Source organism: Parasteatoda tepidariorum, chromosome 10, assembly GCF_043381705.1.
Source record: "Parasteatoda tepidariorum isolate YZ-2023 chromosome 10, CAS_Ptep_4.0, whole genome shotgun sequence".
NCBI classification, from domain to species: Eukaryota; Metazoa; Arthropoda; class Arachnida; order Araneae; family Theridiidae; genus Parasteatoda; species Parasteatoda tepidariorum.
The window spans coordinates 55,645,303-55,671,941 of record NC_092213.1 but is presented as its reverse complement, the minus strand read 5'-3'; the positions used below and the strand labels follow the sequence as shown (position 1 = coordinate 55,671,941).

General features: G+C 26.8%; 2 protein-coding genes across 6 annotated transcripts in view; one reads left to right on the top strand and one right to left on the bottom strand.

Annotated features, from left to right (window-relative positions):
* Positions 1-18,834, top strand: part of LOC107439477 (CTP synthase) — a 44,529-nt gene extending 25,695 nt beyond the window's left edge. For all 5 annotated transcript variants that reach the window (XM_071187193.1, XM_071187196.1, XM_071187194.1 and 2 more), the window contains 12 exons: positions 2,433-2,516; positions 3,771-3,851; positions 5,052-5,351; positions 6,749-6,876; positions 7,783-7,877; positions 9,645-9,757; positions 9,884-9,928; positions 12,004-12,100; positions 13,071-13,220; positions 13,679-13,804; positions 14,791-14,889; positions 18,748-18,834. In XM_071187193.1, coding sequence (XP_071043294.1) covers positions 2,433-2,516; positions 3,771-3,851; positions 5,052-5,351; positions 6,749-6,876; positions 7,783-7,877; positions 9,645-9,757; positions 9,884-9,928; positions 12,004-12,100; positions 13,071-13,220; positions 13,679-13,804; positions 14,791-14,889; positions 18,748-18,761 — 1,332 coding nt within the window. In that variant the 3' untranslated portion in view covers positions 18,762-18,834. The remainder of the gene's footprint in view (positions 1-2,432; positions 2,517-3,770; positions 3,852-5,051; positions 5,352-6,748; positions 6,877-7,782; positions 7,878-9,644; positions 9,758-9,883; positions 9,929-12,003; positions 12,101-13,070; positions 13,221-13,678; positions 13,805-14,790; positions 14,890-18,747) is intronic.
* Positions 18,835-19,641: 807 nt separating this feature from the next.
* Positions 19,642-26,639, bottom strand: part of LOC107439478 (arrestin 1) — a 24,532-nt gene continuing 17,534 nt past the window's right edge. Inside the window, exons 8-11 of the mRNA XM_043052374.2 lie at positions 25,065-25,208; positions 23,155-23,241; positions 20,939-21,007; positions 19,642-19,961 (exon numbers count right to left, since the gene is read on the bottom strand). Coding sequence (XP_042908308.1) covers positions 19,895-19,961; positions 20,939-21,007; positions 23,155-23,241; positions 25,065-25,208 — 367 coding nt within the window. The 3' untranslated portion in view covers positions 19,642-19,894. The remainder of the gene's footprint in view (positions 19,962-20,938; positions 21,008-23,154; positions 23,242-25,064; positions 25,209-26,639) is intronic.

The following is a 26,639-nucleotide window of genomic DNA, read 5'->3' as shown; positions in this document are numbered from 1 at the left end:
AAAAATATGAATGAAATTTTACACTACGGCGCGATGTCAAGTTTATCACATTTTAATATTAATCGCCCCATTTAATCATTTCTTTATTGTCGCCAAATTATTTTTTTTTAAATAATTAATTTTAATTTTTCTCAGCTTCTAATAAATAAAAACAGTTGAAACTAGATTTTTCAATTGAAAAATATGTAGATTAATATGGTATAAAAAAATTCATACCTTATAATTCAAAATTTTTTCATCCTCTCTTTAATTAAATAATAAAAAATAATTAATAATCATTAAAAATTATTTTTTTCATGATATTATCTTTGGATAAATGAGTTTTATGAGTGGGTGCAATTTTATTTAAATTGCTTTATTAGTTTTGAAAATATGACAAAAAACGTAAAAAGTTAAATTAACATTAAGGGGTACGAACTTTGGATCGTTCTCCTGACCAAACTATGGGGACCATTTTTCCCAGATTGCGGCTACCCCCTATATTTTTAAGGTTAAGAATCCAAATATGTGGAAAAAAATGTATGCTTATTCAGAGAAAGTGCGTTTTTGTGTCTGATTTCGTAACTTAATTAATAGTTAGCACTAATTAATTAGCATATTTGAAGTCACCCACAAGAACCATTAAGATTGACACTTAGTTCGTGAAAATCCGATCATTAGAACGAAAGTTATTCAGGGTGATTCGTTTTTGTTTTTTTGCGGACTGTACATTTACTTCAATCATACGAATGATATACTTTTTGTAAATTAATAGTCCAATAATGTGACTTACCAGCAATATATTCTTACAGCATATACAAATGCTACAAATTTTTTTTTAGATAGATAATTTAAGAAAAATCTAATTTTTTATTTTACAAATCTGTTATTAAAAACTAAATATCTGATAAATTGTTGATACATTTGTTATTTTAATTTATTTACTTTTTAGTTATTTTTCGATTGAATTCTGAAAGCTGATTTTTAAGGCACTGTTGTCATATGTCATGATGATTTTTAGCTAATAATATAAAATTTTTATTATTATTTTAATTTTTTTTTTTAGTTTGTAACAGTTATTCAAATTTATGCTAATTACAAAAATCTAACATTTGTATGAAAAACATTCACAGTTTTATGATAATGGAAAGAAAAAATTTGTGATCTAGTTTTTACTATTTAAAATACTGTAGAACCTCGATTTTTCATTTTCCATCAGACTGGCGTTAAAAAATGCTGGAAGTGGGATGACACAAAATCGAGGTATTGAAAAATATATGTATATTTTAAAAAAATTGACACTTGCAAGATGAACTACTAGAGAGAAATGGGTAACCTTTAAAAATTTTTTAAAAAATTTTTTACAACTTCAACGATATTCCTCTTAATACTTGCTATTTGAAAATGTTTTATATTTTTTATCCTTTCAAACTCTTGATTATTTGTGGTTATATTCTTTGATATTTTTTGTTGAACTTTATGATTTATTATCATCTGAAGCAAGCATCAAATCTGATATTGAAGAATTGAAAAGTAATGGGATGTGTTGTATTCAATATACGCGTCATAGACTTCTGAAGATCTTTAGCCCTGCAATTATATTCTAAAGGTCCAATGTTTTCCGTTGGATACCGAGAAACAATTAAACCCTAAATGTTTTTTTAAACCTATTTGTAATACATTTTAGTTGACGCTAGCCAATGTTGTATAAATTAATTCTGAGTTTCCAGAACATTTATTTTTGCTTTAAAAGCATAATGCAAGTTACCGGAATTCACAAAAACGAGGTGATAACCTAACCAGTTGTTTAGAATAATGTTCTTTAAAAGATAAGATTATTTCAAGATTCAAAGATTGAGGTTCGCTGGAAAATATTCAACTAGAAAATTATACTATTTAATCTCCCATGCTTCCTTTAACCTTCCACCTTCCCTTGCTTTACCTATCCTACCACCTGTCTGATTTTGACACAAGGAGAAAATTTCTCTCACAAACAAAATGTTTAATATAGAATAGAAAGAAAATTAGAAGGCAACAAGCTACAAACAGCTAATAAACAAGTCTCTTTTTTTAAAAAAAAATAAGTAAAAAAATTTAAAAAGCAAATTGAGAAAAAGTTTGCACGAACTTTGTAGCGAAAAAATGATTTTGATCTGTTAAAAAAAAAAAAAAAGAAGCATATAAAGTGGGGGTTTTAAGAACAGAAATGTAAAATCCGCGATAATTTAACATTATAGGCAGTTTCACGGACAAGCAAAAAATTAATTAGGAAATGCGATAACATGAAACAGACAGCATAAAAATGGAGTTTTGCTGTATTACTTCAATGCTGGCTTTTTGTATTCCTTGGTAAAAGAGCTTCTAAAAAATGCTCAATTTAATTTTAAAAAATTCATTTTTATTCTTAAAGGCTTCTGGTGCTTACAATAATTTCCTTACTGTTTATTTTATAGCCAAAATCTACTGGTGAACATAAAAGTAAGCCTACCCAAGCCAGTGTGAGAGAGTTAAGAGGATTAGGACTTTCACCAGATTTAGTAAGTTGGTTTATACTTAATATACCTGCATTTAATTATTTTTCTTATAAACAAAGATAGATTTTTATTATGCAATATATATATATATATATATATTTAATCCAAAATTTTTTAATGAATGGATTTTTCCTAAAACTTTTTAAATTTTGTACTTTTTTTTTGTCCTATTTCTCAAATTTGAAATCAAGTTAAATAAACCTTCATTATGAATAAACATTCTGTTTTAATATTCAATGAGATTTAAATTTTCTGATTTACAAGCTGTGATTTGAAATTTAGTGAAGATCCAATTAGGATTAGAAGTTAATCTTTGAATTTCAAGAGTTTTAAGCTGAATAAGAGTTAAATTTAAAAATTGTGCACTTGATTTGTCTTCCCAAACTTAAAAAAAATTACTTTGAATTAATAAAACTATGATTTAAACTCTTTATGAAACTTAGAGTTGATTTTAGCAAATACTAAGCTGGTACCTTAAAATTTTTTTCTATCCTTTAATTTGCTTACATTTCTTTTGAATTTTTTTTATATTTATTTTCTTTAATACTACTGTGTAGCCGTGAAAAATATTACTGAGCATTCTACACTTTGAAGACACATACTACACAATTTATTCTACATTCTTTTTAAAACTTAAAGCTTGTTCTAAAACAATGTACAAAATAGAACTTACATTTGGTGTATTTAGCATTTATGATTATCAAACTTCCTAGTTTGATAATCATAATCAAGTTTGTTGTCTCAAAGTTCTAAAGTTTAAATATAAATATTATTACTTATTATAATTCAATGCCGAAAAAATCTTATGTTTTGCTAAATGCTTAATTTTTTAATCTCATATTTACTTTACGTTTTCACTAATAAGTTTTTGAATATTTTGTCCATGCATCTAAAAGTGCACTTTTTTATAGAGTATAACTTTTGCGTAAAAGTTTTTATGACTGCAATTTTTAAGGTTGCATGACAAAGTTAGTATGAAATAAAGTTTGTAATCTCATGGATCAGAAACTCATTCGTAATGGTATTTATCTGAAATTATATAATGCAAAAACACAAATCTCTTATGGAAAATTTAATAATTAATTGACTTAAGAATTTAAATAATTTTTATTTTTAAAATTTAAAGTGATCAAGATAATAAAGTTTTTAATGATTTTCAGGGTTGATATTGTTATTGCAAGACCACAATGTAATTTATTTATATAATGCTTCTCTTTATGTAATTTGAATATCTTATTGAATTATTTTTCTCTCAAGATTGTTTGTAGGAGTGAAAATCCCATTGATAAAGTTGTCAAAGAAAAAATTTCAAATTTCTGCCATGTACCACCAGAACAAGTAAGTTAACTTTATCGATTTATTATTTTTTTAAATAAAAAACATTATTGTGTAAAGATTATATATTGTTAAAATATAAATCATGAAAATTATGGCTAGGTGCTTCTCTATGGTAAGATGATGTGAGTACATACGTAACAAAGATTGTATTTTAGCAATGTAAATTGATAAATGGTTTCTTAAATGCGTATTTAGCAAATTTTTTCTCGTATTTTTTAAACTAAGTACATGTTCACTTAGATGAGTTTTTTAAAAAAGGTGTTTATTTCATATGGTTTTGATTTATAAAGTATTTTTCAAATAAACTTAAGAAGTCCAGAATAATATTAGTGGAATATAAATTATACTTTAAGTAAAAATGAAATTGAAGTTTTGCTTTTATTTGAAAATATGTGCACTTTTTAAATAGATAAATTGTAGCTCTTCCTGGCAAAGCTGCATATGAATCCACCATTTTGTTTTTTATCCACCAATTATTTTCTCTACTATCTGGTTAATCCAAATGGAAAAATACAGTGAATGTGTAACATTCACAATTTTCATGAAATATACTATTTTGGGACAAAAATCAAAACAGCACACCCTCCTTTAACGTCGAAAGCTTTTTTTGGAAGTCCGTAGACTATATATTTTATGATGTTCCTAGTCAAATTTTAGTGGTCTTGGATTAAAGGTCATCATTAATTTTAAGCCCTGAAAAGGTTGAGTGTTTTTCTTGTACTTCTGTGAGTAAAAACTTTTCATATATACCTCAATTACTATCTTGATAGGGAGCATGTTTTTTTTTCTCATTTTTTTCAACAGTTATTCAAAATTGTTTTTTAGTTTAATCCCATCAAGAGTTTCAATGTTTTTATATGTTTGTGACGCTCAGAGCTGGTAAACTGAAATTTCATTTTTTTAACTCGTGTTATTTATTAAAAAAAAATTCAATTTTTTCCAAGTCTATGCTTAAACACTTTATTTTACTTATAAATTATTCTATACATAACGAAAGAATAAAATTAAATATAAAACAGCAAATTTTCTTTTTACAACAGTTTTTATCTCTGTTAAATATTTTTTGTGGTTTTATCAGAAAGTTTTAACTTTTTTCGGAGAGTTCTAACACATTTTTTATTGTGATAATTTTAGATGAAATTGTTATAATTTTTAAAACCAACTTTTTCTCATCCATCTTTTAAATATTCTTCTTTATAGGTTGTGTGCTTACATGATGTGAAATCTGTATATCATGTTCCAATGTTTATGGAAGGACAAGGAATGGTAGAATTTTTCCATGATCGTTTACAGCTACCTCTAAGAACTCTAACTTTATCTGAAGAAGGTAAAAATCTTTCTAAAAAATGGGAAAAACTTGTCCAAAGAATGGATCATCATATAAATGAAGTAAAAATTGCGTTAGTTGGAAAATATACTGGCTTAGAAGATTCCTATGCTTCTGTCATAAAAGCTTTGCAGCACGCAACTTTAGAGTGCAGTGTAAAGTTGAATTTGAAAGTAAATATTTTAAACACATTTACTAAATTTCTTTCATGTATTGTTTAGTGAATATTAAAGTCAAAAAGGTTTATTGCCTTCTAAACATTACCTGCCTTTGACAAAAAAAACTTAGATGATAGATTTACAATTTATGAGAATTGCTTAAATCAGTTAATTTTTTAGTTAGCTTTCATATCATATATTAATATTCAAATTAAATAATACTATTTATGTTTTATATTGCATATTAGTATTCACAATTTATGTGAATTGTGTGTTATGAGTACATTAATGCAATTACTAAATTTGTTTCATCATGTATTGTATTGTAAACATTAAAAGTCATAAAGGTTTATTGTCTTCTAATCATTATCTGTCTTTTACAAAAAAAAATTGATAGTCTACAATTTATGTGAATTGCTTCGCATTTAATTTTTTTAGCTAAATTTATATAAAATATTAATGTTTAAATTAAACAATACTATTTAAGTTTTATATCACAATTTATGTGAATTATTGTGACATTTAAAATTTAACACTTTACTTAACTTTTAATTTATATCAAATATTAATATTTATAATTAATGTGAATTGCTGTGTCATTTAAAATTTTGCATTTTAACTTTTATATATTAGTGTTTAAATTAGATAACACTTTAAATTTTATATTCTTATATTAATATTTTTGTAATATTTGAAATTTTATATTTGCTGTAATTTAGTTTTCAAAACTAAAAATCAAATAAATAATCTTCTTACTTATAAGCTGGAAAATAAACACAGAGATTGCAAATTCTAATTACATGTTAAGAGTAAATATTTTTATGACCATTGATAAATTATTATCAATCAAAAATTTGAAAGACTCAACTTCATATAAATCATCAACATTGGTGACACGACAGCCCAAGATGAGTCTTTGCTTTTTTTTTAGAACATTTTTTCCAGTCAACTATTTCGCAGTTCAACTTTTCGCATTTAACTAGGGTCAAAATCTTCTTTAGATCTTCGCTATGAAAGATTTTTTTTGCCCTCACCTTTTTTCCCTTTTTAACTGTCCAAATTTGACTTTATTTATTATTATTCTTTTCTGAGTGAGTGATACACCAAGTTTCTCCCATTCCTCCCCATTGAAAAATCAGTGGAGTATACACTCTTTTAACTTCATTCTTTTATAAGGTAAATCATTTGTTTTATTTAATAATTTCTTTCTCTATTGTTGTGAGGATTGCATTTTAATAGTTACTTACCTCTTCCTTAATATATATATCACTGCCTAAAAGTCTATCTTCTCTACTGAATTTTCCTCTCTTTTGTATATCTACTTTTTTTACCCCTGTGCAACATCTAAATTTTGTTGTAAAATTTAGAGTCAGTGTTAATATTAAGACGCTAATTACTTTCTCTTTTTATAGTTCATTGCTGCTGCTGATCTTGAAAAACCTGATTGTGAAAGCAGTCCGAAAACAGATAATGATCTTGAAACTCTCACTCAAAAAACCATGCGATATCATGAAGCTTGGCAAAATTTATGCAAAGCTGAGTATGTATTTACACATTACATTTTGTTCAAAGATTAAATAAGTAATTTATACTTACAGATGTGTAAGTTTAAACTAGTATATAATTAGGTGCTTTAAAGTTAATTACTATTATTATTGTAATTACAAAGTAATTAGAAAATATTTGAACAATTAGTATTTTAAAATTAATTACCATTGTTAAATAATTATTACACAACCTGTCTTTAAAAGTAATTACTATACAGTTACTAATTTGAAAGTAATCTATACTTACAGTAATTTATGCTTACAGATTTTAGGAAAAGTTATTGTTTTCAATATAGTACGCATTTTTATTGAATCAGCATAATACATTAAAATGCATTATAAAACTATAGTTTTACTTGTTCAAATATATATATATTTGAAAGTTTATTATATAACTATTTTACTATTTTTTTATACTTCATTTTGTTTAATCAAGCAAAATATGCCATTTTCTGCTCCTCAAAATCTTGAAACTTTATTTTAGTAATATTAAGTGTTTAAGATTATTACAGTGCACTATTTGCCATTTATGAAATTCGCATTTGTTCAAAGGGTATTTGACTTTAAAAACCAGCATACCTATACTTCAAAGTAAAATTTCTCCTTGTTAAATTTTACAAATACTCAAAAGCTAAATTAATTCCTGCATTTATATTAAATTTTTATCTTATTTTAGCTGTTTTTATTTACATTTAACATTTTGATTGAATATGAACTACATTTACAGAATATTGGTATGTTGTTATTTGATTTTCACAATTTAAACTTAAAGATGCAACATTATTTGTTTTAACATTCAAATCCTGACATTTAAACATAACACTAGCATACAAATCTTACTCCAAATAAAAAAAAAATAATAAAAATGTTTATAGTTTGTTTTATTTTTATTCTTACAGTGGAATTTTAGTTCCTGGAGGATTTGGTTCTAATGGGTCTGAAGGAAAAATGGCAGCAATCAAATGGGCCAGAGAAAATAAAATTCCATTTTTAGGTACTCTTGCTTAAGTATATAAAAATACATTTTTATTTTACTTTTTACTTATATTTTTTAATTATTCATTTTGTAACAGAATTAATTTGTAGAAGTAATTTATTGATTGGTGATTTGCATTGTCTATTACAGTCCAAATAATTTTTTAAATATTTTTTGTTTAGCTTTATGATAAATAGAAGAAAAAAAAACTTTTTAATCAAAAATTTCCTCAGCGCTGCCCAAGTCTCTCTACCCCTCCCTCATGAACTTTGACAGATTTGGACATTTTCTGCATGCTTTGATTTTATTTCACTGAGTTTTTTAAAAACTTTTGCTTAGTGCTGTATATTCATTGCTAGCTATTGTGATATAAGTATTAAATATTTATCTGCACTATTGTATGGATATTTTTTATTTTATTAAACTCAGCAATTAATCAATCAATTATAAGTTAGGATACTCACTTACTCTTATAATTTTTTTTTCTTCATATTTTTTAATGTTTATATATTGTATAGCAAAATTTTCATTTTGCAACAAAAAAATTTTTTTCGCCACTTGTTTATAAGTTATACTTTATATACATAAATCATGTATTTACATGAATGTGCCACATTTTTGCCAGTGCAGTTCTTCAATAACACAAAATCTGGTTTTTATTACCTGATTTATGTAACTGTTGTATTAGAAAATATTGTTTCTTTATGATCCAATAGGAATTCATTCTGGAAGTTTCAAAATAGGAAATAAGTAAAATATTTTTTTTCTGAAAAAAGATAAAATTTCAATTTGGGGTTTTTTTTAAATTTCAGCAAATTATTTTGAACTCTAGTATTTATTTATTTTTTAATGTCTGTAATTCTAGTTTTTTAGTTATTTTTAATTCTAGTTTTTATTTATTTTTTAAAAATCTTTAAATTTAATATATATTTTATAAAATGATTTTAAATAATAAATAAAATAAAAATTAAATGTAGTAAAATTATAAATGGTGTTTTTTATTATAAGATCATTTTCAAAACTATATATCTTGGAAACAAATGATTTAAAAAATCCAAAAATTTTATATTTTTTATATAATCTGCGACTTATACCCGTGAGCTGAAAGTAAGCAATATAACATGTAGATTTTGTGTGGAATCATCTTTTTATTCTTGCATTTATCTAAACTAACAAGTGCATGTTTTTTGTTCTAGCATTTATCTGATCCAAAATAAATTTTTTTAAATGAAAAATTGTATAAGTAAAAATGAATTCAGTTTTTGTAACAGTTCATTATTATTACAAACTTAAAATTTTTGAGACAGATCTTTTCAAGCCCTGTGGAATCTTCGCCTATGTTGTAATAAATTCCAATCAACTGATACTCTTAAATTTTTAAATATATGCAGTACTAAGCAGCAGTGTTATCAGAGATAGCTTTTTAGAGAATAATTTCTTTCCTTTTCTGTTATTTGAGAAATGAAATTTCGAATAGGGGAGTGCACTTAACACAGCTTTTTTTTTTAAATATAAATTATCACCATTGATAGTGTAGATTTTTTTATTACTAGCATATTAAATTATTCAAAGTTAACACTCCAGAATTATCTATGGAATGATATTTCCAATTTTTTTAAAAATTCTATTATCAGATAACTAAGTTTCTAAAAGTCACTAAGTATTAAATAGTGTCTGAAAATGCATGGGAAAAAGTTGTATTTTAAGTATTTTTCCTAATTATCTTTGTTACTTTTATGCCTAGGAGTTATTTGAATTTTAAATATGTATATCTATTTTGTTTAGGGATATGTTTGGGTTTTCAATTAGCTGTTGTGGAATTTGCTCGCAATGTAGTAGGGTGGGAGGATGCAGATTCATTTGAAATTGCTCAAGACAGATTGAGCAAAAAAGGTCTTGTAAGTATATTTTTGTGTTCCTAAAGAACTAATGTACATTTTGGTATATTTCTGTTACGTTAAGCAATATTGTTTAAGTATGTTTAATTTTGAATATTTATTTCCATATTTTTGAAATTATTTTAGAGTCAAGAAAATATTGATAGCGAATTGCGGAACAAGAAGCATGTTGTATGTATTCTTAAAATTTTATATATATATATATTAATAACAATATATTTTTATACATCATGTGGTTTTTAATTTTTAGGCTTTAATATTTCTATTTCGATGCTGTTTTGCCTTTTTGTTTATTGCCCTTTAGTTTCTCTATAGCTTTGATGTGAAATATTCTTAGTTTTCCCTTTTATAACTTTTTCCGCAGTTAAAACATTATTTTTAAATTAAATGGCATATTTTCCTTTTAGCAATTGTTTTAGGAAAGTTTCAAAATTTTTTGGGGTTGCTAGTTATTTTGCAGCTGTGGATTCTAAGTGGAGTGAAATTGTTTGGAATTTTTTTTACTTCTGGAAAAATAAATGCTGCTGTATTTTGTCATTGTGTATTACAGTCTAAAACTCGTAAATCCCAAAATGTTAAAACTATGTGAATAAATAAAAAAAAAATTTAAAAATACTGAGCATTCGGTCATTTGTAACTCTCTCTAAACGTACAGCTAGGATTATCAGTTTTCGTAAAAACAGTGAAAATAATCATACTGGCATTTTTAATAGCATTAAGTCTATGCTTAATGCATTTAATTTTCAATTTTAGTTCAGAAAACCATAATGTGAAATATGTACACAATTAATGTATTTAAAATAATTAATAGCATTGTTACTGTGCGTTTTTGATAGTACGGTAAAGATAGTCCAAAATTCGTCGAAGCCTGTATATTCAGAAAGTTTTAACCAGTCAGTAGTTGTTAAGCATTCTCTTTTTAGTAAGTGGTTGAAAATTGCGTGAAAGAAAAAGAAAATTAAGGAAGAACCAAATACTAGTAAAATCTAGACATATTGGGTATTGTTTCTGATGTTAGGTACAGTCCTGATTAGATATTTTTTATGAGTATGAAGGAATAGGATAAATAATTAAGAAATTATAATAATTTCATGTTAAAAACATATAATGTTTGACTCATACCTATTTATGCAACGAACATAGTTATCTTGTCAAACAACAAGCTGTGTACTTCTTTTTGTTGTTGCTGTCTATACAAGTGAAGTATTGTTTCCTGTGTGTGTGTGCGGGTGCGTTCGTTCATTTTTAAATAAATGAAATGAATCTCAATTCATTGACTCTACTAGTATAAGAGTTTTAGGTATAATATATCCTATTTTTTTACTTATTTACAGTGTTGACATTGCTATTTAGACAAGTAAGGCATTATTTTCATGTATATTTGCACTCTCAGTGCAATATGACCAAATATAAGACAATGGCGATAATTTTTAGGTAATCATGGTTTTAATTGCAAACAGTATATGATTTGTGCTTACATACACATCTGGTAGCTACATGAACAAGTGAAGTGTTTTTGATGCACATTTTAATGCTGAATCATGTACGACAAATTAAGAATAAAATAAAACTAATAGTTAAATTGTTTATCTTATCAACTTGTACTTGATCTTGATTCATTTTAAAAAAAAAAAAAAAAAAAAAACATTAGAAGCAATATTTTTTATGGCTAGATGTCTACTAGATAGTGTATCAAAAGAGTAAATTGATACAAGTCAAAGAATAATTTTTCTACACTAAAATCTTTGTAATTTTTGGACTTAGTTTTTTGTGGTTTTTATATTTAAAATGATTATTATTTCTTAACTGTTAGTTCATTGTCTTATAGGATTCATCTGAAAAAAATTGTTAAAAACAATGCCTTATTTGTTAAGAAACCTATAAAATTTCTCCTATTTGCCCTCGATCCTCTCTTGCTAAAACTTGACTCACAAGGTAGTGCAATTTTTTACCTCACACTGAAAAGTGTACACTCCAAAATTTAACACATTGTTAGAACATAACTTTTTTTTTTACACATCAGAATTTAGTCTTATATTTTACTGTACTATTAATATTCTTATAAGTAAAAGTCTAGCATGTATAATAAGTAAGGAATTTCTTTTTTTTCTCCATCTGAGTAATAATAACAAGTGTTGCTTTGTGCTCTTATATATATGCAATATGTTAACATTACTGTTCAGCCCTATTGTGAATTTATAAATTTTTTTTTCTTTATAAAATAATATTTGACATCTTTTCTGTAGATAATTGAGATGCCCGAACACCATACTGGAATAATGGGAGGAACAATGAGACTTGGGAAAAAAGTTACAATATTCAAAACAAATGATTCAATTCTAAGTAAGTTTAAATTTGTGGTTTGATGTTGATTTTGTAAAGTTTTGTTGCAAGGTAACTTTAAAAGTTTTTAATGTTTTACAAATAAGCTTATCTTATGTAGTTCATTCAAAATTTTTACTGCATTGAATTTTAACAATTTGTTTTAAAAGAATGTATGATTAATTTTTTTAACTGGTTTATAAAATTTTAAAAAATTACATTGTGAAAAATAATTATGAAATACATATTCAGTTATACCAAATATATAATTCTTCAATAATATTTTATAAAATTACATTATATATTATAAAAGAACATTTTAAGTTAAACTGAATAATTTATTTTATTTTACTATAATATTTTATTAAATTACGTTGTAAAGAATAATATTTCCAGCTTCAATGATACAATACTAATTAAATTCATTTTTCATTAAAAATTATGTAATATATTGTAAAAAAAGGCACTTAGAGATATAATATTAAATTAATACTTTCTACTTCATGGGTAATTAAGTTTCATCGCAATAAATATATTTCTTTGAAATACATTTTTTTAAGGATACAATATTGAGTAAGTTGCTTTTTTTTATGTTTTGTAAAATTAAGTTGTAAAGAATAATAATTAAATACATTTTCATAATGCAATACTAATTAAACTCATTGCTGATATTCTGGGAACAATTTTGTTAAAAATGTTTAGTGATATAATATTGATTTAACTTATCGTCTTTTATTTTTCAATGGTAATTTTTTTTATTACATTACGAAAAAAAATTACTTTAAGACACATTTTTAATTTCACTTTACCAAATGAGCTATTTTCTATTTCTTCAAAAAGTTATTTCATAAAATCACATTTTAAATGATATTAAGCTAGTTAGGCTTAGTCTTTGTTTCATTATAATGATTTTGTAAAGTTACCTTGCATTTGAAAAAATAATTTTGTTCCAAAATTTCCTTTGATTATGTGACTATTGTTTTTGTTTTAGGATCCCTATATAAGAAAGATGTCATTGAAGAACGTCATAGACATCGTTATGAAGTGGATAAGAATTATGTTCCTGAAATCGAAAAAGGAGGTCTCAAATTTATTGCAGAAGATGAAACTGGTGAACGTTTAGAAATTTTAGAATTACAAGGTAATATTAAAATACTTATTTAGTGTTTTACCTTATTTAATACTTGGATTATTAAATCAAAATTTCTTTAAAAATTTGTTTTTGGAATTTGTTTAATCATTTTTATTTCTTTTGAATGAATAATTATTTAACCTTTATTGAGGCTTGAAATTAATGATGGTTTGCTCATCTGACTGGACCATTTAAAATTGGCTCAAAAAGAGATGCTGGTGCTCAATGCTGTATTACCAAACCATGAATTATTTAAATGCTAAATATAATATTTTTCGCTTATTTTGACCTAAATTAATACAAATAATGAAGAAAATATCTTTTATAAAAATTCTGCATCAAAGGGCTAATCAGGAACTGTTTTGATAGGCTGCCATTTAAGAATATTTTTGAAAATTCTACACGCTTTCTTGATTTTTGTATTATCTAAGACATAACATGTTTTAATTCTTTGTTTATCATTTCAGATCATCCTTATTTTGTTGCTGTTCAATTTCATCCTGAATATATGTCTAGACCTATGAAACCTTCTCCCCCTTACTTAGGATTCATATTAGCATCCTGCAATAAACTAAAATATGTTCTTGAAAAAGGTGATATATTTTAATATTATTTATTTATTTTATAGTGTTAATTCATGTTAAATTTTTTATTTATTTATTAATTTTTTGTTGATTTTAAATTTTTTTTCAAAAATATTCATTAAGTTATCAATAATATATAATATTTAATTTGCTGAAGGAGCGTAAATATGTAAATTGTTTTAAATGAAACTATATATTCTTTTAATTCTGAGACTATAACACTCTCAAACTAGCTAGACTATTATTTGTAAACCAAATAATATTATTTATTTGTTCTTGTTTTTTGTTTCTTGTGATTTGCTTATAAGTTCTTAAGAATTGTTCATTTAAATGAATTTTTAGTGTAAAAGGAAATTGTGTAATGTATGGGCCTGGGTCGCGACACAAATTCGTTATGGAAGAAATAAAGGGAAACAATTGCCTATATACAATAATTATTAATCATAGTGATGCTTTTAAGTAAATAAAGAAGTACTTTTGAAGGACTTTTGAATTTCCCACTATTCGAGTGTGTGTGTTTTTTCCTCAATGAAACGTAACTAACTGGCATTAGGATCTTCTATGAATCAGCATAAATTTTTTTTTCTCCTGGGAATTTTGTTTCAAAATATATGAAAATTGTTCATAAATTGACATTTCCCCCCTGATCTTTGATTTACAGTTCACAAAGTTAAAATTCAAGCTCTTTTTTTTTAATAACTTTTTATTTGTGACAGATGGTTTTTGATTTTATAAATGATTTCTAACTCAAAATCAAGACCCATGATGTGTCAAATAAAATTTAGAGAGATTGTTATAGTTTTAAAAAAAAATAATTAAATATTAAGTTTTTTTTTATTATTTGAAAACAAATGATATTAATACAATAATTTTATCTGTGATAAAGTATTTAGAGTTATCCATTTAAATGCTTTTCATTTTTCAAAAAAATAAGAAGTCAGGTCTTCAAATTTGCTCAAGCTTCTATCCAACTAATATTTTGAATTTCATTGCAGGTACTATCCCTCAATATGATTCAATATATTCAGATGATGAATGTGATAGAATAGAAAATAAAATTGAAGCAAATGAATCATTGCCCACATCAATCACAAGTAATTATTCTTTCTTATTTCCATCTTTATTTTTTATTATAATTTAGTAGTTCTTTCATTTCTGTTGTTTGCCTTCCACAAAATAATGCAAGAAAATACATTTTTCCTTCTTATTTCTTTTTTTCCCTGAATATTCAACTAAATAAAAAAAAAATTATTGTTCTTGACACTGTTCAAAAGTGATTGTATTCCGTGTGTACCCCAGATTTTCTAGTTTTTTGTATCATCCCTCCAGGCTTAGAAACTAAGAGCAGGGCGTGTGATTTATTGCCGAATCTCTGCGGAAAAAAACTTATAAAACGACAAAATTTTCACCACAGTCTAAAATTTAATATAAGAGTTTGGTGATCTAAAATTTACGTTTCGAAACTTTCACTAAATCGCGTAAGCGAGACGTTTTCATGCACATAATTTTTACACCAATTTTTTTTTATTTTGTCAGATTTTTTTTAAACAGCACGATTCATATTCACATGATTTTAATGTCAAACAACGAGTTTTGTATTTAACTGATTTAAAAGTTACACTTGTGAATCATATTCACACGGTTTAAAAATCCAATATGGCAATTCGTATTTACAATATATTGTATTTACAATATATTGTATATACAATATATTGTATATATTTACAATATGTTGTATTAATAAGAAATTAATATACAATCAATATCTGGATTTGAATTTATGCAAGTTTAAAATCCAATGTCACGATTCGTGTTTATGTGATTTAAAAATTCAATATAACCATTTGGTAGGGAATAATCTTAGCTCAAATCTTAATAATAAATAAATTATAAATCTTAGCTCAAAAAATTATGTTGAATATGACTAGTATAGAAATTGATATCTTGTTATCGAGTTTTTGTGCATAAAATTTTCAGGGTTTTTTACTTAGTGTCACAATCACCCATGACTGTTATATTTATGTTGTATATCAATTTCTGAATTTATTCAGCTTTAATTATTGATTTATTTTAATGCAGTGTAAAACCTTTTCAAGCTTGTTATCATTATAATCTCATAATGAAAAAAAAAAGTAAGAAGGTGTTATAAAATGTAATAAAACAGACTGTAAGATTATTTTAAAGCTTTTTATAGTAAATTAAATATACACACAATATTATCTTTATTTTTTAAATAAGGCTTTTAACTATTCAGTTCATGCTGTTTGTAATCTTTCATTATATGAATTTCCTTAAGAATCAAATGCGCCTTAATCCATATTGAAGTAATAAAAAAAATCATTCTTAAAACAAAAAAAATCAGTTATTAAATTTCTTACAGCGCAATCGTGCACTGGCTTCTGGAACAAAATCATTTAAGCTTATTCTAATTTTTTTAAGAATGCGAAATTTGTTTATACTTTTTCAATAAAACATTTAACAATTCATATCATGTTGGTAATATTTTATTAGATAAATTTTTTTAGTGAATAATGCCAAATTAAATACAGTAAAACTTGTGTAAGTTGACCACTTGTGGTGCATTGTTTTAGTGGTCAACATATAGAGGGGGTGGGTCATTGTTTACTTTTTCGTTTCCTATATCATGTTGCTATATATTTAATATTTTTTTTTTTTTACTTGACTTAAAAATTTTATTCAGAAAATATGCAAATGAATATCTTAAGAAATGTGTTTAAACCTGAATGAACTTCAATTTGATACATATAATTCTAATATTTAACTAATTTTTTTTTAAAGATTATTTCGTTAGTTGTGCATGTGAAGTGTTAAATAAATATAATTTCTTAAAATATCAGAACACGAAAACATGTAATTTGAAAACTTTAACAAAATAAAATTATTTGAACACTTTAAAATTTATTTACTACACTTAAAGATCAAAGACCATAAATAAAGGATCAAAGCATATTTCAGAGCATTCATTTATTCAAATGCTCACTATTGCAACTGGAAGAGCAACTTTTCAACTAACACACCTGTTTTCAATGAACGGATGAAAGAAATGGTCAAAAGCTGACCCCTTACAGTTTCCCCTGATGGTCAACTCACAAAAGGGTTTAGATTAGCTTTTTACACTATTTCACCAAACAAGTGAAATTTTAACATACATTGCAAAAATGACAGAAAATTTTCTGATTTTTTTTTCTGGTCAACTTATGAGGGTTTTAGAATAGAATTTCATAATACTCCTAGACAAAATTGACTTATTTCAGTCGTCAACATACAAGATAGACAGGTGGTCAAGCTACAAAGGTTTTGCTTCGTTATATTATGTAGGAAAAATTCCGTTCTTGATAATTTAGGTCAACTTATGCAGGTGCCCAACTTACAAGGGTGGTCAACTTGGCAGGTTTCACTGTACTAGATAACAATGTAGAAAATTTGAAGTTTAAAAAAAAAAATAGTTTTTAAAAATTAAGTTTAGTAGAAGCTTAATTTACAAATATTTTTGTTAATTAAAGTGTGATTCCTTTTTTCTTTTTGCATATGTATTTATTTTTTCCTCTCCCTTTAACCTCCTCACTCAATAATATTCTGTCATAATTCAGCCCCTACTGAATCTTTTTTTTCTTTTCTTGCATTCATCTCTTTGTTTTTGTTTTTTATCATTTATAAATACTTCATTGTAAATGAATTTTAAAATATCTTTATACCTGTTTTACAAATCGAAGTTTGTTTAAATCGAATTTTATTTTAAATACCATGTAGCAGTATTATTCTCAAAACTTGAGTTTCAGAATTTATTGATGAGTATGGATTGAAAAATGATATTATCTCAATTGATCTGAATATTTTTACATAGCTGCCAACTGTTTTGAATTTTTTGGATTTGTTCCTAATTTTTAAATCAATTCTGATATTTTTTATAAAAAATCTGAATTTTCATAAAATTGCAGTATATTTGCTTTTTAACCAATCTCTTATTCTGATCGCTGCAACCACGCTTAATGTGTTTATTGTAAGTAATTTTTAGTAGCTTTTTATTAGGAAATACTATTCCAATAGCTGTTGCTGATCATTTCACTAAGATGAATCTTTAACAACTATTATTTTTTTTTTTAATTTATTGTAGTATTTTAACACTTGCATCAGAAATATTTGTTTATGATGTAGATTATTATTTACCTGTGTTTTATAATTTTGAGAAGAATAATTATATATTAATAGGTAATGGTTGTTTTTAAATTATTATACCGGTATTCCTAATTATAAAATATTAATATTATTTATTTCCCACAAAAGATAGTGTTTCTAGTTTTGTTTTACTAATTTACGGTATTTAAATATATGTCTATTAATGTTTTTATTTAATAGTTAAATTTTAGTCTTATTCTCGTAATTTTTTGCGTATTATTTTGTCACATATAGTGTTCCTAATTTTTGATTCCTAAGGTTGGCAGCTATGTTTTTATGATCCAAAGTAGGTATCATCCCAATTACTTTGGATTATATATGTCCTAATATAGTAGGAATGTTTTGTCTGAGGTGCCAACTATTACGATTTATCTGTAATTATTATGATTTTATAGTTAAGAGACCAATCTTGCAGTTGCTATTTTTGAGACTTTTCGTTCTAATCTTTGAATCTATTATCTACGGTGTTTCCACCCCCCCCCCTCTTCCTGTTTATTAAGAAATTTCAAAAAATAATACAAAAAAGGAAAATGATTAGATAGAAACAAAAAGAGATCTTAACAAATTATATAAAAGTTAATATATTTTATACTCTGACATTTTAGTTCACCTATCAGATTTAAAATACCTTTTAATATATAAATTGGCATAAAAACTTCTTTTTTTTTCTCATTTTAGTGATTAATTTCATCAAATGTTTTACATTGTATCAAATAAATATTTTATGCTTACAAATACTATTTTTTTCTCTTTAGGTCATGCAAAATAGTGTTAGCAGAGAAATTTATAAAAATTCTATTGAAATGTACATAATTATGTGCTAATAAATATTTTTTGACATACATTATTGTATTTTTTTATAGATCTAGTTTTGTTAGCATTAGAAAACGTATTTCATAAACAGCTTTCAGTTGTTACTATCTTTTCTAAAGCCTATGTTTCTAAATTCATTGAAAAGTCATTTAGAACCTTACTCTTCAGTTTTCAAAGCAAAACATTCATTTTTTAATGGGCCTTAGGTAGTTAAAATTAAAGCTATTATATAGTTAAAATTTAAGAAGATTTTCATCAAACTTGTCATTTTAACTTTTTATTTATCTGAAAATAATTTCTCATACAAAATAAAATAAAGGATTTATTTTTATACTAGGTAGCCACAGAACAGGGAAAGGTCTGTGAATTTTATCAATCAAGAAGGATTAGTGAATGTAATTAAAATATCCAAAAAGCCTTAGAAAATGAATTAATTGAGATATCTAAATTTCAATATCTTGTCCAACAAGAAATTGGTCTTGTATCATTTTTAGAACAATTTTCCTTTTTTTTTTTTTTTAAATGCTTATTTTCAACTCCAGAACTTCTCTTGTTTAAGTTAGGTGTTCCTTACATCAGGGGTTCCCTTGTTTTCTGGGTTGGATTAAAAATTGCAAGGCTACGGTGTTGAACATGGATAGTCATAAATTCAAAATTAGGTCTGCTGTTCCATGACAGTCATACAATTTATTTATTTTTTAAAAATAATCAATCTGCTAATTGACAAAATATTTTATACAATTATCCTAGATTTTTTTTTTTTAAAAGTGCTGTTAACAGCTTTTGTAACTGATTGATCATGCCGACAATAGACTTTTGAAAAAGAAACATCAATGTTCTCAAAATAGGTATTCTTTATTGTTCATAAAGATGTACAATTAATTATACTTAGATCAAAATAACATTTTCAGAAATAAAAATTGAATCTATAAATTTAAATATAAATAATTAATATTATAATTAATACATCCATGAATAAACATTTCTGCCTTTCTCTGATGGATAATATTAAGTACACAATAAATTTGCATGACAAGTTTTAAATAGTTTTTTTACTAATGTATCCCATTCTTCTGAGTTTGAGACTCACTAAGCTTCCTTTTTGTTTTGAGGTGTTGTACTTTCAACTGATAGCTCTCTGTTAGCCACTAAAGACCTGAAAATAAATATTTTGTGAGAGATTTTGCTCAGTTACAAACAAAATTCTTAGTAGAGCCAGAATTTGAGATAAGAATAGTTAGTTTATGATTTCTAATAAATGTTTAGCAAATAAAAAAACTCTTAACGTTTTAGATTATTTCGGCTAAGGTGTGGGCATATTGTGACTGTATGAGCTCTAAGTTTTTAAATCTGCTTCTATATCGCTTGAATAATTGCCTCCTACCTGAATGTTGTAGGTTTTAATTTCTTTTTCAGATAATTTTTTTTTACTTTTCATTAGTTTCTGACTGCTAAATACATAATTACACACATGCTTTCATATATTTTAGAGTCTTTCTTTAACTACACTTTTTTTTCTTTTTTTTTTACGACAGTCTTAATTTAAAAAAAATATTTTGCAACTCCTTAATGGCAGAAAAATCAGTATTTAAGGGTGACAGCTTCTCTGTTTAAAGACAAAGTTTTTTGGCATGTTGGTAAAAATAATATTTTTAAACTCAGCAAAGCCCAACTGTAACGAAGATAATTTTACTGAATTAAGGGATGTAAACGTAATTTACAAAGACAATGAATGAAAATGACGAAGAAGAATGAGACATCGTAATGAACTAAAGAATGAGTCACCATGTTCTTCTGATACAGACTAAACACTTGCTATTGATGTTTTAAGCAGATATCTTATCCAATGTGGAAATGTGCTAAAAAAAACTAGGAAAAAAATCTTACAATGAGACCGCAATTAAAGCAATCAAGAAATAAGTCGACTAGTTATTGTTTTAAAAAAATAAAATTAAACGAGCTTATTTATTACAAAATAAATTATCAGTCACAAGAATTTTTAATGAGGAACAAAGGAAAGAAAAGGCGAAAAACTGGTAAGAAAACAGAAATAGGTCTTGTGTATATACAGTTTATAATAATAAAAGATATTGGCAGAATGTTTGTAATTTAAAAATTATAAGGAAAACTTACGGATGATCCGCAGCTATTTTCTTTGTTCCAGTACTCATTAAAACGAAAGGTAATTCAGCTACAACCTCCCTAGAAAAAAAAATGATGATGATTTAAAGTACGTAGCTTGTAAATGATGCTAATATGTTGAAGAATTCATTCAATTACAGATAAAAAATGAGTATAAATGGAACATAGTGGGATTTTTAAACAATAACCTATATAACCAATAATCTTTATCCATCATAGGTAACATAAGGCCTTCAGTCTGGTTTTTCTTGTTAACCGCCATCATTCTTGCCACCTGCTGAAAGGTTAATCGAGCCTCACTTATCTCTCCTCATCATACTGTCCATGTTATTGCGAGTGACCTATTTAACGTTCTGGTGCCTAATCAAAGGCAACACTAGAATTCCACATTAATGTAATAATCTATTGCAGTCATGTTGTTGTTATTGCATATCTCCGTTGTTTAGCAACGCTACATCTGGTTTGTGAAATTTGTGTCTTTGAAAATCCAATGCTAGAATTAGGTTTGTGAAAAGATCTGGTCTGCAGAGCCCCAGACAATTTAATATATGGTCAGGGGTGGCTAGATGGTCAGCGCACACTTCACACTGGTTAGGAAAATCCTTTTTATTGCAGTCATAATTAATTTAAAACAAATAAACCAGCTGATATTCTTTTAGCTACGGCATGAGTCATACTCTTCAGGGAAAACATGGGAATCTTAATTTAAAATTAGTTCAGTGGAAATAAAAATTCTTTCTTAACACCTGGGGGAAAAAAAGCTAAAACCCTGTAAAAATTACTTTTGTAATTTTTTGCTAACTCTCTTCCCATAAAAGCCAGTTGCTATTCCTGCCTAGCCAAACGCTCCGTACCATGGAGTGAACTGATTCGAATAACCCTGATGTATTTCAGACATGTCCAAGTCGTCTTTGTAAATGAGCAATGTCTATATATGTATGAGTAAAAATAAATAAATGCAAAAGTCGTTAGTTTTTTAATGCAAATATGTCATACGATCTTTTCTGGATGGTACAACGATTCAAGATTTTTTTAATTTAAAAAAAAAAAAAAAACAGGTTTTGCTGAAACATAAAACTGTATAGGACTAGTTCTAGTACAGTTTATTGTAACTGCAACGTTTGAATAATTTTTTAACGATGCAATTACTACTCTAATGACGATTTTGATGTAAACTAAAAGTAGGAGGTTAAATTGTTGAAAATCAATTACAAGTTTGATTTATAGGGGTCTCAACATCTTCTTAAAACCGGAAGTTATTTAAACTTCCTGTATATCCCTTTTACGTTTACGAGGCGATGAAGTCCTATAAATAGAACGTATATAGTACTCGTTTGAATAAGCTTGATTCTAGGATGATTTAGTATTGTGATTTGTGTTTAAATTTACGTCTAATTTTACCATGCATAAAAAAGCTTTCTGTAATTTATAAATTTTAAAAGGTCTTGAGCCATAAATAAAATTAGGAAAATTAATATCGCTACATAAATAAAGCGTAAGGTTTACCATATTTTGTGTAGTATATCTCACTTGGATATATTTGTATAAAATATCGCCATTTGTTATTTTTTTGGGTTGCATCACGACATGCTTTAGAAGTTGTTCAAATTTGTTTTCTGCTAAAATTAAACGGACTAAGCTGAAGTTAAAATGAAAGAACGTGTCCTATTGTACTACAAGTATATTAATATTGACTGGCGCCCATTTTCAAACCGAATCCCGAATTAACCCGAATCCGGAATTCTTACGACGAATAGTAACTAAAAAAAGCAACTCGTGCTTAGCTTCATACAGTCAACCATTCATATAAAGCCGTAGTGGCTCTGCGGATAGTGCGCTCGCCTCCCAATGAGGTGCGTGCCTGGGTTCGAATTCCAGTGATGGCTGGTTGATACGAATTCCGCACCGACCACAGTGCTGATGTGAAATATCCTCAATGGCAAACGGATGATGGGTTAGAGTCCCTTTGCCTTCAGGCTAAACGTGGTAGGCTTTCGCGGTTTTTCTCTCCATGTAACGCAAATCGGCTGGTGGGGATCGATTTCACGACCCCTTGGACATGGTCCCAACGTCCTACCAATCAGGCTATCCCGGCCGCAAATCAGTTTAAGTTTTGAATAATATTAGCAGTGTACTTGTTAAACGAGGCGCGTAAACTTTCACTTTTAGGATTTGGCATGGTTTTGATTTGTTAAAAATTAACTTACCCTCCTAAAGCTCCTAAGATAAGTTTAACCTTTATTGAGTACGATACAATAATGCCAAAAGGATCTTTCTCCTGGTCTTCAGGAAGTCTGAAAAAGAACAAATAGATAAAATATTTTTTTTCCGAAAGGGTTCACTATTTTATGCTTTTATAACTTTACGTCATTTTTTAAAACTAAGACAACCATTATTAGGTAAAGAAATCATAATGGTCCTAGAATGCAATAAGTAATGAATTGTAAAACAAATATCAGGGGACACACAAAACTCAAAATATGAAAAATTGAAATGGATAGTGTTTCTTATACTGGGGAGCGCTGCAAGCGTTTGGCTGACTAGACTTCCTGGCCACTGTTTTTGATGTGTTTTGAAGCCATTTGGCTCACAACGTGATCATTGGGTTTTGAGACTATCTTGAGTGGTATTTCTTGTACACGTGTATTTGTTACCTGATTTATTATTTGTATTTAAAAGAAGAATCGTCATTTGAAAATCTGTAATTTCAAGACGTAAGAATTGTTATTTGGAAAAAGAATCGTTATAAAACACTTCTTACCCTGTTAACAATGTGCCAACTTAGGAATTTAAACCTAAATTATAATTTGTAAAATGAACTTAATCTCTCTGCTCGAACTATAAGTCAACACTAACGTATGATGGTGCACAGCTTGCTCCAAGAACAGACAATAATAAACAAGTAAAAAAGGGCCAAATCAGAACTGCCAAAAAGCGAGTTCTTTCAAAATCTTGCAACCATGTCACCTTTTTTGAGAATACATCTCTCAATAACTAAAACAAATTTCACATGAAACTCGCCAGAATTACTTAATATCTTATGAAATACAGCAGATTTGAGCTCAGAAATTGTATAATTTATTTCTTTTATTCAAAACAAAATTATCTGTTTAAAAAAATATCGCCTAGCAGAATAAGCTGTAGTAAGCAGCTGTATACTTTCTAACCGGAAGTAGAGCCGGCCAAAAGTTCGAGATTGTTGTGGTTTAATTTATATTGAAAACACCATCCGTAAATGTATGCTGAACATAAGTGTGTGATTTTTTCCCCAGTTGTATACCCATTAAACTCTCAAAAATAATAATAATGACATCCCCTCAATTTTAGGTCTAAATATAAATTTAAAATTTGTTAATTTTAACCAAATTTTATTCTATTCAATGAAATCAGTTTGACTCGGCTCTAATCCGCATCAATGTGTAAATATTACACTTGAAAATAAAACTCACGAGCAGTGAATATTAATAATTTGAAACTCAGTTGTAGCTGCCGAAATATTATACAATAAGTATTAAAAATTCCTACACAGTTGAAGCTGCCGAGATAATATCAGTATAACAAATTCTTACACAGATGAAGCTGCCGAGACATTATAAGTATTAAAAATTCTTACAGAGTTGAAGCTGTCAAGATATTATAAGTATTATAAATTCCTACACAGTTGTAGCTGCCGAGATATTATAAGTGTTACAAATTCCTACACAGTTGTAGCTGCCGAGATATTATAAGTATTAAAAATTCTTACACAGTTGTAGCTGCCGAGATATTATAAGTATTAAAAATTCCTACGCAGTTGAAGCTGCCGAGGTATTATAAATATTAAAAATTCTTACACACTTGAAGCTGCGAGATATTATAAGTATAAAAAATTCTTACACAGTTGAAGCTGCCGAGGTATTATAAATATTAAAAATTCTTACACAGTTGAAGCTGCCGAAAAATATTTTCGAATCTAATTAATACTAGTGAAGTAAAATTGGTATTTTCTATACATAGTTGAAGTTTTGAAATCATGATATTCTGCATACTTACATAGTTGAAGCTGCCTAGAAATATCGATGCTCCAAAAATATGGTTTAAATTGCCGAAGTTATATTTTGTTACACTACATACTTACATAGTTGAAGCTGCCATAAAAACTGCTTCATCTCCAACAGGAGCATCGAGGGCTAGACCCCTAGTTTTCTGAGAGTCAACAACTGTGGGATAAAGTTCTACGACTTTATGGAGAGTGCCTCCTGGTCCAATTGGGCATCCGGATCTATACGATATAAAGTATTTGAATTAATATTACCGAAATCCCTTGATTTGGAATGTCGTTAATTCTGAAAATAGGAACATTATAGCAAAATGACAGTACATACAAATTTTAGTTTTCATGTTTTGTTTATTCAACATATTAATTATATACAGGAGTCGAATTAGACTGGCCGTTTTCAATCTTTAGTGAGCGTTCGCTGTAAGGAGCTTCTTGAAATTTGCAATTCTTGCCCATGACGCCGAATCGATAATATAATGCTCCTTGACTTTTAACGACATTCTCACGCATTGATTTGATGTTATCATTTGAACGTCTTATTAATAGACGACCAGCGTGTTTAATGTATCGAACTAATCCAGTCTCTTTGTAATTTTCTATTACTCGTTTCACAGTTGACGAAGTTAAATCAATAATTTTGTACGAAATTTAGGAACTAAAGCTCGTTGTTCTTCCGTCTAGTGCTGCATTATTACTAACCCTCAATTGCCAGCTCCTAAGCCGTTTTTTTTTTTTTTTTTTTTTTTTTTTTTTTTTTTTTTGCAACACAAAATTAGTCATTGATTTAAATCTTGCTTGAATTTCGGGACTCGAATTAAACATCAAGATGGAAGAGTGAAAAAAGAAAAATAACAAGTAAGAAATTCATCATTTCATTATAGCCAATTTTTTGAAAAGATTAAAATATAAATGCTACCAAGATATTTTAACAGCTATGACATAGAAACACAAATATTACACATACAAACACAAATACACCCATGTATATATACACACATATATATGGAAAGTTCTTATGTAAGATTAGTAATAGCTTATTTTAACTTTTATGAAAACCAGCTGCAAGTGCAATGGTTTTAATGCCAGCTTTTCCGTCCTACATTCCTTGACCCTGTAATAACTTTGGGGAACATATTTTTTGTTTCATTTATACAAATACGTACTTGATTTATGATCTCACTTAAATTCTGGTGTGGGGATTCCAAATCTGAAATTTGTTTTGTTCGGAAAGCTACAGATTTTTTTCTTTCAAAATTATATAAGTCTTTTTTTTATTGTTAGAAAGTACAACTTCATAATAAACGTGTATATATATATATATATAATAACTATTTAGTGCAGGCAGTTAACAATGAATTAAGATTTGTTTTATTGTAAAAAACCGTTTAAAATATTTATTGATATCACAATAAGCAAATTCAATCTGGTGGAGTAGTACTTTGCCCATTTTCCTAATTTTATTTTATTACAACCGACCGAACTTTCAGTTGACGACTACCAATGTTCAACTCCGTATCGTTGTAATTTTGAACCCAATCTAGAAGACAAGGAAACTCCTGGATTAAGTATTGGGAGAAATTTGCCTTTGTGGAAGACTTTTTGATGGAACTGATCCGCAATTGTGTTACATAGAGAGAAAAACCATGAAAATCT